Source organism: Ctenocephalides felis, unplaced genomic scaffold, assembly GCF_003426905.1.
Source record: "Ctenocephalides felis isolate EL2017-DRISC unplaced genomic scaffold, ASM342690v1 CF-g0.4_SCAFFOLD_01886, whole genome shotgun sequence".
Taxonomy (NCBI): domain Eukaryota; kingdom Metazoa; phylum Arthropoda; class Insecta; order Siphonaptera; family Pulicidae; genus Ctenocephalides; species Ctenocephalides felis.
This window is the reverse complement of record NW_020538040.1, coordinates 132840372-132856230: the sequence shown is the minus strand read 5'-3', so window position 1 is coordinate 132856230 and position 15859 is coordinate 132840372. Positions and strand designations below refer to the sequence as shown.

Here is a 15859-nt window from a genome sequence, read left to right as displayed (position 1 = left end):
TCCTATTCTGAACCAAGCAAAGGTTGGTTAGAGGATGTATGATTTGTTCCCTTTGAGCTCATGCGTCATGAACTGATGTCCTGAAGAGGACCAAACAATTATTTATAAACTGTTTTCTTAAAAATAAGCATCTCAGCCAGTCTTTGCCTTATATGTCATTTTGTGCTCACTATATGTACAAAATAGTTCTTGTAATTATTATTATAGTAATATATTAGTATATATTACTATAGTTCCTGCTGAATTAAAAGTATGTGTTACTGGTAGTCAATGAATCTAAAATAAGTAAAAAAATTGCTGATATCATTAAATAAATAAATATAATTAAAATACAAAACACTATGTCATTTTGTACATACTTCCCCTACTCTTTGTTAAATGTAAGTCTGTAACAATATATGGATTACCATATATTTCTATTTGTCTTATTACTACTTGTATTTTATTAGCAATATATTATAGCCATTTCTTGTTCTATCGTTTGTTCAAATTGTAGTTCCACTGAAGATGACACAGTTATAATCCAAAACGTGAATGCAATGTGTTCATAATTAAAATTCGATCCACTCATGACACAAAATATTACACACACTATAATGTATTGTAATACACATACAGATGAACATTATATACATAGGTATACAGTTATTTTTGCAATAATACACTAAAACAGCAATTAACAAGAAATTTTTTTTAAAAAAATAAAAAAGTCGTTATTGTATGCATAATCCCTTAAATTATTCCCAACATGTTTTTTCTCACTCTTTGCGACCCCAAAATATATTCGACACTACTACCTATCATACTGCAATAGCATTAGGTATAATGTAACAAAGATAAAGCACGCATCGATAAAATATTACTGTTATTTTGATTTAGATAAAACGATCATTATACAATAAATAATATTATTCTAAAACAATATGACCAACGCTGAAGCCGCCCATTTTGAGATAATTTCAAATGTATATTAAAAACTACAGTTCCAATTTTAAGCAAATCAATTCTATTCCAACAGAAAATCAATAATAAGTTATAAATATGAACTTACATATTTCTTAGATGAGAATCCAGCTCGAATTAGTATCATTTGATTTAAATTCCACACAATTTTTCTGCATGGTGACACAGCTTCAAACATTGTAATACGACAGTAAAACAATTTTTTGAAGAAATCAATCTAAAATATTTTGCAATTCTGTTAAGAATAGTCTATGGTATAAACAGTCTATAGTAAATTGGATCAATTCAGTAACAAATTGAAAAAAAAACAAAGATTTCAGTTATTTTAACTTTGATTTCAACAATAAACACTGTTTATTTCAAAGTTATATTATACATTTCTGCTAGTACAGAACAAGTACTTGGTGGATAAAGAAAAATCGGCAGAAATCATATATAGTTTCAGCGAAGAAGAAGAGGAAAGAAAAGTATTTTCATGTATCAAACAATAAAGTGTTCATTTTATCAATTTTATTAAAAAGTTTTAACAAAATATGATATTTCTTGATCAATTTTTGCAATGATATATTCTTCAAAACCTATAAATGTGTAATCAACAATCAAATTCAATGCATGAATCCAATCCTTCTACAAAAAACTTCAACTATCCACCATTTTTATCCATTAATAAAAATATTAATGCATTTCTAAACTATTAATGTAAATAATATTATACTCACATTCAAATACTATTTTTGAAACTGCTTGATCCTTTTATCACTTTAATCATTTAACTCCTAACTGGAATGTGGTACCATTCATTGCAAAGCCCATAGATAAATAAATATAAACAAACCTACCTATGAATGAATGTTTCAAACTGCAACTTCACAGTTAACAATCAAGTGCAGTTTGCAACAAAAAAATATTATTTATACTTTACATCCCTGTCCTATTTAAAATGAAACAAATCATTTGAGACACATCATTTGCATATGATATCACTTAAGAAGAAGACTAATGACATTTAGAACTTACAACACCGTGAACAAAATCAAATCACAATCATATTTAATCCATATTCAAGTTATGTGAATAAAAACTACACTAACACTTTTATGCAAATATCATAAAACCACAATAAATGTATGAACAAGATTGATCAACGTACTCCGCTGAAAGTTTTTACCCATTAATTTTGGATATATATCATGTACATATGTATTAGCTTTACACCTGCAAGTAAGTTTATCAATTTAAAAGAACATTTAGCATTTATAAAGACAATAAATATATCGCATGATTATGAAATTGTCATGATATTTTAGTTGATAAATGTATTATGTAATGTTATACCGATTTGTGAAATACATAATTGCATATAATCATGGCCTGATTTAAATTTTGATTGCATTAAAATTTAATAACTCACATTTGAATATAGTTAAAGCAAAGAAGTGTTGAAAATATTTATAATTATTTTTACTGGTAATATTTTTCAGTTTGCTTTTTTTTTTGAAAGAAGAAAGCTATGTATTGTAATCGAATATTCAAAATAAAAATGTTAAATTTTATATTTAATAACCCAAAATATGTAATCAAAGCGAACATTTAAACTCACTGTTTAAATATAAAAATGCAAAAACCAATTTGAATTAATTGCATGAATATTAATGTACATATAGCACATTAAATTGTTCAATAGCTTTTTAAACTAAATCAATTCAGCAAATTATAGGTATATCTATCTTTCTATATAATAGGAGTTAAATTCATGTTAATATAAATAAGTAAATACAAAAAACAAGTTGTACAAGAAACAAATGTTTATTGTAATAAAGTATTACTAAAATTTCTTGAAGCTCTTTTTAGAACCTGTTCCTTTTGTCACTTTGAGAACATTGAAACGAACGGTCTTTGAAAGGGGTCTGCATTCACCAATGGTCACAACATCACCAATTTCAACATCCCTAAACAAAGAAAAGGATTTTAAAATACACATAGTAACTATACAATATATAAAAATATAATCTGCAGTATCAGTTAACACATTGGTCGTCATTATACGATCAGTAGACCGTCGTGTTATATCTCATCATGATAAATATTACTATAATTTAATAAAATTTTACTGAATTTATATAGTAATGTTAGATGTCAATTAGGAATCTTAACAGCTATAAAATAAAAAATCTAATTTAAAATAAAGATTACAACCTCATTCATATACATCAAAATTAAAAAAACGAAATTTTGTAAACTTTAAATCAAAATTAAATCAGTATTAAAATGCATAGAATCAGTGAGAGATGTGTAGCACAAAATACATATAATTACCTGAAGCATGGTGAAAGGTGCACAGACATATTGCGATGTCTCTTTTCAAATCTGTTGTACTTCCTAATATAATGCAGATAATCCCGTCGAATGACAATAGTGCGCTGCATTTTCATTTTTTGTACAACACCTGTCAAAATACGCCCTCTGATAGATACATTTCCTGTGAATGGGCATTTTTTGTCGATGTAAGAACCTTCAATAGCCTGAAATACATTACTGAAGTTAAACGAGTTCAGTTAAAAGTTGAATGCAAAATTTATTAAATAAACAAGTAGTTATAGCAATGTATATTTTTCATCTAAAATTTTCAAAAATGAAAACTACAGGAAGAGTAATATAATACAAGTAATTAGGTTGATCATATTCTCTGTAGTAAATCATGATTTAACCATAAAAATATAGGTATAATAATAACTCGCATTGATCCACATAAAATATTCAATGCGAACAGTGAAGAGTACACAAATTGAATCAAATAGAGCTCAAAAGTAAAAAAGGAACCATTACATGTTTTAACATGTATTGAAAGAATTGGTTCAATATTGAGCTAGTAATAAAAGTGTGATTGACACATTTCTGTGTGCAACAGTTGAATCACTCAAAGCAAAACAAAATATATTAATTACCTCACGGGGTGTTTTGAATCCTAATCCTACATTCCTGTGAAGACGTAAGGATTTCTTTTTTAAACCGATCTTGCGGTTGAGGTTTACACCCAACTGCTTCTGGAAGGCTCGTTCAGTCTGCAGTGACAAGAAGTGTGGTTAGGCATGCATTCACAAAAACAATTGTATTTGTGTTCATTAAAAATTTATCAGAAAGACGTTTTGTCAACATGTTTCAATCTGAAGACCGTCGTCGAATATCATCATAAACATTTTGATACACTTTAACTCAACATAACCACAAAATTAACGACAACTCATTTGACACTGTATCTTTGTATTTCACGAAAAACTTGATACTAATATTAACACATTTATTCACAGAAATAATAGGAAACTATAATATTATATTATAAACACATTTAACATTAATATTTCATGAAATTTGCTAAACATACCTGATCAGCCATCTCGCTAAGTTAAGAAAGAATGCGTGGTTGTTCGCAAAGAGACTTCATAGAGCGCCGGAAACAATAAAAGCAAAGACTATACGACCATAGATATAAAGAGTGACTGGCAATAGAGGTAAGGTTGCACGCAAACGTGTGGAACGACGTACTCGTGGATGCGACAATCTCTATGGTTTGTCTTATAATTAGGCTAACGACACACGATCCTTTTTCCTGATCCGACAGTAGTATGACAATTGAATTTACGAGAAACAATAAAAATTTCTTTCGTTTCACTGAATATTTATTGCAAAGAATGAACAGCCACACAGTCAAATACTGCAAAAAGAATTTATAGAGAAATATAAAAAAAATCCTTTTTATTAAAGTTTTTGTTACAACTGATAATAAAAATAAAGTAACGCAGTATGATTTATATTTTATATATCTATATATTTTATACAATTTATATTTTATATATTAAAAAAATTGATATAATAATACTATTCTACATGTCTTATTTTTTAACTTCCCGTAGAGTAAGTTATAGTAATCGCAAAAAAATCGAAAATATTTTTTTTGCATATCTTCACGTTTTAAGGTGTTCTGAACATTTTGGCATACTTTGAAAAAAATGAATGTCTGTGTGTGTGTGCGGATACAAATTTTTGTCGACGATTTCGGGAACACGAGTCAACCGATTTGAATAACTCAAAAAACATTCCATTCGTATTGATAAGGAGACGTGCTGATTAGTTTTTAAAGTGCCAAAAATGAAAATTGATTTTTTGAGAGAACGGAGCGTCCAAATTGTATGATTCAAACAAACTTTTATTTGTATTGACAAAAACTATTAACAAATTTTGTTTACTTTTTTATAAGTTCCGTCCTAATATTTAACCGTTTTACTGCAACGTGGCGCCCACGCAGCTAACATATTGCGATTGTTTTGAAAAAAGTTCAAAATTTCCAATATATTTCAAAGTATAAAAATTAAAAAGGTCATTTTTTAAAATATTTTAAAAATCCCAAAAATCGATATTTTTTTAGAGTTCTTTCTTTTTGAAAATCTTTTTCAAAAATTTAATTTTTAGTTGAAGCAATTTTTCGTAAGGCCACGCACCACTAGTTTTCTTTACTTTCTTTTAGCACATAATCCATTCCTTTATAATTTATTCTTAATATTCTGTAATCATCGTCATTGATATTATTATTCCATATAAAAAATTGTTATTTCATGTATACTCATAATAGTTGGTATTACATATATACTCCATAATAGAAAATAAAACTCATAATAGTATAAACTATGTCTTAAAACTCAAACCTAGCTCATAATTGCAAAACCTAACACACTTTGTAATATACACATCAAAATAATTGCCTCTCTTGCAGAAAATCTAAACCTTATTTTGAGAAATCATAAGAAAATTGTATGTATCGTTCTATTAAAGAAAAAAATATAAAGGGCTAAATGTATTTATTGTTAGCGAAATATATATAATAGGGTGTATATTATTATTATTATTATTATTAGTACATTATAATATTAGTTAATATTATTAAAATGTGCAGTGGCGTCGGAACCGTGCGGGCTGGGTGGGATGAAGCTTGAAAAATTTGCTTCCGACGCCACTGCTAATGTGCCATGCGTTTGGTTTAATCAGTAAGGCATTTTGTATAAAACAGGAGAATGTGAAATGGGGCAGATTCAATAATTGGTATGAGTGTATTTATCAATCAGGCGGATTGATAATTGCAAGACTCGTTGTGAAAATTTGAGTTTATTGAGAAACTTGAAGATTTTGTGAGATAGATCGAGTAAGTAATGAAAGCATGGTGTCGCTTTCACTTACAGATTTAATTAATTTGATCAAGACGACCAATGAAGGCAACAGTATACTAAGCATGTTGCAGGCGACAAATTTTAATGTACGCGGGGTAACTATTCGAGATATATTGGCGAAGATTCCTTACTTTTGTGGTAATAAGGATGACAATGTAGATGTTGAATCCCGGTTAGAAGAAATAGACGCGATTGGTGAAAGATAAGATGCCTAAGAAAGATAAAGTGCCTAAGGAAAGGTTAACTTGTTGGTTGATGTCACGTTTGAGCGGACCAGAAAAAGCCTAGTTTGACGCTTCAGCAGATAACGTGAGATTGCCGTACGATGAGCTGAAGAGCATGATGCGCAAACGATGAAAGTTAGTAATTGTCGGATTAAGAGTAGTGTTAAGTTGGAGATGAATGAGCACCAATTATATAATGGAGAAAATTGTTTGATGGAATTGCGGATAAAGAGACCAGTGAATGAGTCCACCAGATCAGTTAAAGATAGAAATAGTCAGCAAGTGGAGTCAGTATCCGGTTATAATGTTATAGAACAAACTTATGCGGACGAAAATGATGACGGGCAGGAGAAGAAAGATGCAAAGTAGTCAGAGATGCTGTCAAGGAAATGAATAATGACTTGCAGGAACTCGAAGAGAAATAAAAGCACTCACAGAGAGTAACAGAAGAACTCATCCGTAAGGAACAAGAAGCCGGAGCTGCTAACATTGAACATATTAAATTGGAACAAAAGTGTTTGAATAAAGCAGGCAAACGGACAGCAGAAAACAAATGACTGCACATGAAAAGTGTGCACCGAAGAAGTATGAACCGAAGGTGTATGAACCGAAGGTATATGAACCGAATGAGTCTGAACCGGATGAGTCTGAACCGGATGAGTCTGAACCGGATGAGTCTGAACCGGATGAGTCTGAACCGGATGAGTCTGAACCGGATGTGTGTAAACCGAAAGAGGGTGCGCAGGAGAAGTGTGCGCTTGAGGTGTGAACAGTGGAGGAAGTTTTACTGCCAAAACATGAAGGATATTTAGGAAGAAAATGCATTAAGAAAAAATACATCGGGAGAAATTGCACTACTGAAGAATTCAATTACATTGGAAGCAACAAATTGAAGGCTAGTGCATCAGTTGCAAATATGCTGAGAATAAATAGCTTTGGATGAAAAAAAAAATGAAAATAAAATTGAAGAATCTAACGAAAAAGAAAAAAGACCATAGATTTCATGAAAGACGCAATTGGAAGGACACAAAGGGAAAATGCGAATTGGATATTAGTAATGATGGGAACACTGATTAGAATTATGCTTGAATACAGGACTTGGACAGGATTATTATTATTATTATATTTTAGTATGATTTTAGTACATTATAATATTAGTTAATATTATTATAGTGTGCGCTTGGTTTAATCAGTATGGCATTTTGTATAAAACAGGAAAATGTGACATATTTGTTTGTAGTTAAATTGTAAATATGTCGTTTGAGAGAAATACAATTATGTTGAGTTGTAGTAGTTTATATTTATCTAATGGTTGGCTAACATTATATACAATATATAATGTTGTCGAATATCTCCCTTTCGCCTTTTTGTATTATAAACCAAGAGCGGAAGGGAGATATTTGACAACCTAATACATTATATACATTATGAACTGATACTAAGAAATGTAACACATCTCTAGTTTAGTTGAGTGCTGATGTAAGCAGAATCATTTCATATCATATTCTTTTTTATTCCCATTGCTGTATCTTATTTAAATGTTAAGTATTCTGAATTACATGCATTTATAAAATATATGCATAATATAAGTTAGTTAAAATGTTATTAAATGTAGTGTTGTTAATATTAATAGGAAATGGTGTAACCAGTACAAAAGATGCAGATTTGAATGAAAAATGGATCAAGTTTAAAGTAAGTTATTGAATGATCAGGTATTATAACTTTTCGTATATTTGTTAATAATCATTCATTCATTGGTTTAATCAGTGTGGCAAGTAATAAAACAAATATTAAGAGCATTTAAGTAGTCTCTTTAAATAAAACATTAGCAATAAATTAATATATTTTAAATGTTTCATTTGCTTATTGAATTTTCATTGTTATGAAAACTTTCAAAAATAGTTAATTAAAAAAATTGAAATATTTATACATTTTATAAATATTATATGAAATTCTAAAATTGCGCTTTTGAAGAATATAACTTTTAAAAATTTATTTAAGAAATGTTGTGGTTATAGTCAAATTTAACTTTTTCTATAATCATAACATTTTGAAAAATGGAATTATATGCGCCTGCGATTACAATAAATACATACATAATTTGAGAATATAAAATTAATTTTTCATATGAAAGTAACATAAACTTCGAATAACAAGTGTCACAAATAATCCAATTAACTAATTAATTCATATGTATTAAACAATAATTTTTTCAATTCCTTTGCATTAGGAAATACATAATAAAACTTATTTCAAATCTCATGAGGAGACGCGATCCCGTTTGGCCTGGGCGACAAACTATGATATGATCATGCGGCACAACCAGGAGGCGACCGACGGCCTGCACACGTACAAGCTGAAGGAAAACAGTTTGGCTGATTTGGTAAGACAATCGTAAATAACAACGTTTTATTGTATATATTATTAAATAAATATAATATTCAATTCGATTTCATCAAATACTTTCTCGCTAAATCTTTATCAAAGTAGACTATTTGATTTTCTGTGCAATTATATTTTATCATTAACTTCTCGAAGTGGATTTGTTACACATAATTGAAAACGAACGAGTTTAGTGTGATCATTAAGACCAAGTACTCTATCGTTATACTAAGTAAATCGACTAATTTTAATTTTAACAACGTCAAAAAACTACTCATTTTTTCAAACTTGTCGTAAGGCCGTAATATTTTAGTAAGTCCTATAAGACCATGATATATATGTAGCCAAAAAAAGTTCCATAAAAATTGACCTAAAATTTTTTTCAACAATTAATTACAAGAAAACGGCTCGGTAGATTTCCACCTAAAACTAATCAGTATCATTCCCTACTATATCTTTCGAACAGTTATTGATTTTTTAAAATCGATTCGGTATAGTATGAGCTTAAATGTGGGCAAACTTTTTTTTCAAATTGCAAAGAAACGGCTCAGCCGATCGCTGCACAAAACTGAGAAAAGATAATCCACATCAAAATACATTGAATGGCTTTTAAATTTTTGAAATCAGTTCAGGCGTTTTTAAGCAAACGTCGATGAAAGTTCTAATTTTGACCAACGCCAAAAAACGATACTGATTTTTGCAAACTTTGACTAAATTTCAAAATTAAACGACTTGTCGTAGGACCGTAATATTTTAATAAGTCTATGGTATCTACTGTCAAAAAAAATTCATTAAAATCGTCGAAAAAAATTTTTGGCCCGGCCGATCTTTACCAAAACTCAATCAGGTCGATTCCCAACCAATATCTTTCAAACGGTTTTTGAATTTTCAAAATCGATTCAGAATTGCGGTCTAAAACGTGGACGAAAAATTTTTCGAAACGGCTTGGCCAATCGTCGCACAAAACTGAGAAACATTAATCCTAATCGAATGGCTTTTAAATTTTTGAAATCTGTCCAGCCGTTTTTTTATGGAAACATAAACTTCTCCTTCGGGAAGTTAAATATTAAAATTTGAATTAATCTGCCGCGCTTTTAGAGTTGTGTGAGGCGCGTGTTTGATTTTAAATAATTTGTAATAAAAACAATTACAGCATTGAATAATCTGCAATAGTGTCTCACAATATGAAACCTTACAGCAACTCAAGATAAATTGATTTAATATTGATTAAGTCAATTATTTGCACACGTCATGAAACTTGCCTTAGAGCAAAATACCATTTACAACTAGTTTATTATTTATTTTTTTATTAATTATTACAATATTTATGTGTAGAAAAAAAAATCATTTCAAACTTCTCCCAGATTATGTTCTATGTCTGATGAAAAATACATAACATTTTTGCAGTCTCCCAAGCAATATCAGCAGCTGATGGTAAAACTGACCAAAAGTAACAGACGAAAGCTTTCTGACAACGAGGAAATATTAACCTCATCACGAGGCTTTGATGCTGATTTACCTGACGAGGTAATTTCAATCATCATTACTAATTTTGCATTCATCTATTTAAAGGCAAAATTTGGAAGTTACAAAAAAATAGTTTAGGTTAAAGAAACAGTGATTTATAATTGATTTTCTATACAGGTAGATTGGCGCGAAAGAGGTTTTATTACACCGCCAATAAATCAATTGACATGCGGTTCTTGCTACGCCTTCAGCATTGTCCATACCGTTCAAGGGCAAATTTTTAAACAAACGGGCGATCTAAAATATTTAAGGTAACATTATCCGTTAAAACTTTACAATCGAGAAGAATGGCGACACAAGCAAAAAAACAACGTTTAACATTTTAAATATAAGCTAGTTCTCTTTCATACTTTAGCTCCAGCTGAATACACAGTAAATATTTTAACATGTCTATTACCACAAAATGAACTAACTTTTCCATGCATTCCAGACAAAATAGATTTTTTTTATTTCATCTTTTATCGGTAACACGTGTTAGTATTGGGTTTTTCGGAAAGTAACTTCGTTTTTTATAGACATTTTGGCACGTAATTTTCGTACAATAAACAATTACTTTAATAAATTATGTATTGGGAGTTTTGATCGGACATCGTTTGTCATATTTCTGGTATTAGCATAATTTCGAGAACATAATTTTTTTGGTCGTTATTGGCAAAAAAACTGATCAAAGTGCTTTTTGACATGCTGATTTGAGGTAAATGTATTACCGCTTAAAAATTATTTTATTGGCCGGAACAAATAATGCTCCCGTGATGGCAGGTCTGGAGATTATGATAAATGTAACATTGGGTCCCATTCAAGCTACAGAAGCTTTTGGCGATTGACCAAACTTATGTGAGGTCTTGCGTCGTCTTGATGCTGGACTATACCTCGTTTGTTTATCCAGCGAGGTTGTTGATTCTGACATTTTCTATTGAAGTATATCATTTAGTTTATCCAGCTGATGACATAAGGCATCCGAAATAATCGTTATGTTATCCTGGAAAAGCTGAAAAATGAACAACTCTTTAAAATCTTACCAAACATACTGCATCACCTTTTTCTGGCAATTTTCAGCTTTGCACCTGTTTTCAGCAGGTTCTTCTTGTTTGTTTCATAGGTAATTGCGTGTATTGTATTTTTTACATCCCATTTGACATTCCTAGTGACAATTCGCTTCAAAACCTAATAATTTTCAGGACTTTTCAGAAGCGAGTCGCGTACGCCAGTGCGACTACACACATTTCTTTCTATAAGAACCATACTTTGAGTTTCGAAGAAAATTCCAGACCTTTTGAGTGGTCATGAACTGTTAAGTTTGATAAATTTTAACTCAATCGGATCTCGTGTATTGTTATTCGCCGGTTTGCATGAACTCATATGCCTTTCTCGCGTCTTGATCAGCTTCAACCATACTTCTTGAACTTGGTGCACTTTTGACATCAAAATACCAGGAATGAAACTCAGCAAATCAGTTTTGGCACTGTCGTATCGATCAATTTCATTTTGACTTAAACAGTATTTTTATTTTTTTATTGCAAAAGAGTAAAATATGTCGAAAATGCTGATTATTAAATGTGTTATTTTACAATCTTAATAAATTCGCCAACGCAAGTCAATTCTATCTATTGACAATAAACTATACTAATTTACAACCTGGTAATAAAACCAATATGGACTTATGGCATACAATTGTGCTAATGCAACGAGCCCAGTCTAAAATATTAAGACAGCTGTGTGCATTAGCACAATTGTATGCCATAAGTCCATATTGGTTTTATTACCACGTAGTAAATTAGTAATCTAGGAATTTAGATTATCAGTCTTCATATTGAATTTATAAACAGAGTTATAAAAATCAACAGTGTCAAACATTTTCATAAACTAGAACATTGTTCAAACTCTATAGTCACTCAGCTTCTTGAGTCACCAATTTCAAGAAGACTGAAGAAGAAACTGCCCTATGATAATATTTGCGACCTTTAGCACTATCATATATTTGCACATATAAACACTGAACAGTATTGGTGATTTCACTTATTGGAGAGATTCTCCAACTATATTTATTTATCACAATAATTTACATGTATGTTTGAAAGTGTGTGTGTATGTGTGGGTAATGTAAGCCAAATAACTCATAGACTTATACTGTATTCAAATTGCTATTGAAATAATAATAATAATAAAAAAAAAACTTTTAATAAAACTTGCCAACACACTTTAGTTACCTTCTTACCTTTTTGCCATTCGAATAACAAAACCGGGAAAACAAAAACCATAGTACGTGATACAAAACATTGAGGCGAAGACTATTTTTGGCTGCGATAGTATTTGTTATTCTGATTATTACAGAGGTACATAAAATATTATAATACATATAGACATATTACAGCGAACAGCAGATTATAGATTGCAGTACCCGAATGGGCAACTATGGTTGCGGCGGTGGGTCACTGCGCAATACCTTACGTTATATAGAAAGGTCGGGCGGACTAATGAGATACCAGGATTATCCTTATAATGCTAAGGTAAAATGCAACAATTCTAATTAATAATGAATAAAAGATCGACTGAATTTATCGCATATTTTCTTAAACAGTACAATTTATTATTTGTATGCAGTGATTCATAATTTCAACTTAATCGATATATATTATTTGGCATTCTACGGTCTACCTCACCACATTTAAGAGCTTAATAGCTTTTGTCTGCTTTGCTTAAGGTTCAAGTTCACGAACCTGTTAAATACGTAGCATATCATTAAGTTCTTTCGAAATCGATTTATTTGCTTTTCTCTAGATGTTATATAATAAGACTACTGCCCTGTTTTACGCAAAACTCCCTTTTGATTTTAATTTCGGAATGCCAACTTCAAATTTTAACTTTCCTGTTCCGATCAGACAAATCAAATTACTCTATAAGTGTTTGATTCCTTATTTTATTTATTATGATATTTCAAACCTCTCAGAATACTAATTAATAGTTTTCTTAATAAATGCATTGTCCCAGCTTCGGTATTCTTATCATTAGTATTTCCCGCGTATACAGTATCTGTCATTGGTATAGTACGTATTGAAGTATGTATTTAAAAAAATCCAAAAGTATTGGTTTGAATAAAATGTTTCAATTGCAGCAAAATAAATGTCATTACGACCGGCATAAATCTGTGATCAATATCACTTCATGGGCTATTTTACCAAGCCGAGACGAAGATGCGCTCGAGAACGCTGTTGCCAATATTGGTCCAATAGCGGTGTCGATTAATGCAAGCCCGGAAACGTTTCAACTTTACAGGTAGGAAGTATAGTTTTTGTGCAATAGTGCTATGTTAATTTGTCAATGTGGTGTATGGCATCGTGCCTTAAGACAAATTGCTGAACTTCCCGGATCGCAACGAAATGTTCGAAGAATATTAAATGTTTTCAAATAAATAAATAAATTGTCTAATTTATAAGAATTATATAAACTGAATTGCAAAGTTGAAAATATTTGTTTGAAGTATATTACAACTTAAGTTATAATTACAATTAAAATCTGAATTATTTTCGATATACAAAAAAAAAAAAAATTGAAAAAAAAATTAAACAACATTTATTTTGTTAAAACAAGCAGAAAGTTCTTTGAATCATTCAAATCGGACGTTTAGGTTCTCTCAAAAACAGCTATTTTTTGCACATTTAGCTCTGTATCTCCGAAACCGCTGGCCTGCCAAAAACTAATAACCATACTTTTCCCCGTCATTATACGAATTGAATGTTTTTTGGATCATTCAAATCCGATGCTCCGATCACTCAAAAATTCGATTTCTATTTTCTGCATATTTTGCTCCGTATCTCCAAAACGGCTGGATCTGCCTCTGCCAAAAACTAATCAGCACATCTCCCTATCAATAGGAATCGAATGTTTTATGAACCATTCAAATCGGTTCATCCGTGCACCGACACACACACACATCTATTTTTTCTGAGATATGCCAAAATGTTCAGAATCCTTCAAAACGCGAAGAAAGGTAAAAATTTTCAATTGCAATTTTTGGACGATTACAATAACTTACCCTACGGGAAGTTAATAAAATTTTGAAGGCGCGATAAGCGTTGAAACTAATTACTGCGACAAGACTGTGGCAATGGTGCTCAACTTCTGACAGAATTGTGATTATGACTTTCGTCATGTTATACAGTCACTTGTCTATATACCATTTTGCCCGTATTTTCCCCATATATAATAAATCATATGTCCAGTAATCGAACGTTGAAAATATAATATATATTTATTTAAAAAAAATTACTAAAGCCTAAATTAAAATTAAAATCCAAATCAATTTCGGTATTTAAGAAAAAAAATCATCCTTCCCCCACGAAGTAATGCCTAACGCCGGTTTCCGTGAAGACCAGAGGCAAGAGCAAAGCGAAGGTTTTAGTCGGTATTATACCCAGGCGGTACTGAGTCCGACATACCCAAACAAAAGACCAGTTTGGCGCATCAGTTTTTTCTAGGGTACGTCAAAATGTTCAGGAGGCTTGAAAAGTACATTTCGTTAATTTAAAAAAAAAAAAACTACGAAAATTTTTACCTAAAACTAATCAGTATAAGTTCAAACCAATATCTTTCGAACAGTTTTTGATTTCTTAAAATCGATTCAGAATTGAGAGCTAAAACGTGGACGAAATTTTTTTCATTTTTCTGCTATTTATAAAGAAACAACTCAGACGATCGTCGCACAAAACTGAGAAAGCATAATCCACATCGAAATACATCGATAGGCTTTTAAATGTTTGAAATCGGTTCAGGCGTTTTTGAAATTTTGAAACATCAATGAAAGGTAATTTTGACAAACGGCAAAAAAACGATACTAATTGTTAAAATTAAACGACTTGTCCTAGAGCCGTAATATTTTAGTATGATCTATAAGACTACTTCGAAAAAAAAAATCTTTTTAACACTTTATTACAAGAAAACGCCCCGGTCGATCGATCTTTACCAAAACTAATCATCACGATTCCCAACTAATATCTTTCTAATGGTTTTTGAATTTACAAAATCGATTCACAATTGCGGGCTAAAACGTGGACGAATTTTTATTCAGTTTTCTGCTATTTACACAGAAATTGCTTGGCTGATCGTCGCGCAAAATTGGTATACGCTAGTCCTCATCGAGATACATCAAATGGCTTTTAAATTTTTGACATCGGTCCAGCCATTTAATAGCAAATGTATGCTTGTATGGCGGCATTCGATTATTTTATAATACATATTTGCAATGTCGCGAATATGGCGGCATTTGTTTGTTAAGGGTTAATTTAACATGGAAATAATTCTTGATAATTCCAGTGAAGGTATCTACGATGACATAAAATGTTCTTCAAAACACGTAAATCATGCAATGCTGCTAGTTGGATACACAAAGAAGTATTGGATACTCAAAAATTGGTGGGGTAGTAATTGGGGTGAAAATGGTTTCATGAAACTTCGTCGAAATGTTAATCGATGTGGAGTAGCAAATTATGCTGCATATTCTTTGATATGAACAAAATCATGTATCAATAATAATAAATGAAGAATTTA

The 15859-nt window shown here is 30.7% G+C and overlaps 2 protein-coding genes and 1 long non-coding RNA gene across 3 annotated transcripts; 1 reads left to right on the top strand and 2 right to left on the bottom strand.

Moving 5' to 3' along the window:
- On the bottom strand, positions 1 to 1784 carry LOC113377020. The gene is made up of 3 exons (XR_003367080.1): positions 1683 to 1784; positions 1052 to 1180; positions 1 to 276 (listed from the first exon to the last, which is right to left on the bottom strand). It is a non-coding gene; the product is annotated as an uncharacterized LOC113377020 (long non-coding RNA).
- A 969-nt stretch (positions 1785 to 2753) lies between these two features.
- On the bottom strand, positions 2754 to 4484 carry LOC113376930 (40S ribosomal protein S11). The gene is made up of 4 exons (XM_026617043.1): positions 4346 to 4484; positions 3909 to 4025; positions 3280 to 3485; positions 2754 to 2912 (listed from the first exon to the last, which is right to left on the bottom strand). Exons 1-4 carry the CDS (start codon positions 4355 to 4357, stop codon positions 2789 to 2791), a joined length of 459 nt encoding a protein of 152 aa, XP_026472828.1. The 5' UTR covers positions 4358 to 4484; the 3' UTR covers positions 2754 to 2788.
- Positions 4485 to 7847: 3363 nt separating this feature from the next.
- On the top strand, positions 7848 to 15821 carry LOC113378040 (cathepsin L1-like). The gene is made up of 8 exons (XM_026618552.1): positions 7848 to 7946; positions 8040 to 8098; positions 8637 to 8789; positions 10196 to 10315; positions 10433 to 10566; positions 12687 to 12822; positions 13428 to 13588; positions 15626 to 15821. Exons 3-8 carry the CDS (start codon positions 8712 to 8714, stop codon positions 15819 to 15821), a joined length of 825 nt encoding a protein of 274 aa, XP_026474337.1. The 5' UTR covers positions 7848 to 7946; positions 8040 to 8098; positions 8637 to 8711.
- Positions 15822 to 15859: the final 38 nt, after the last annotated feature.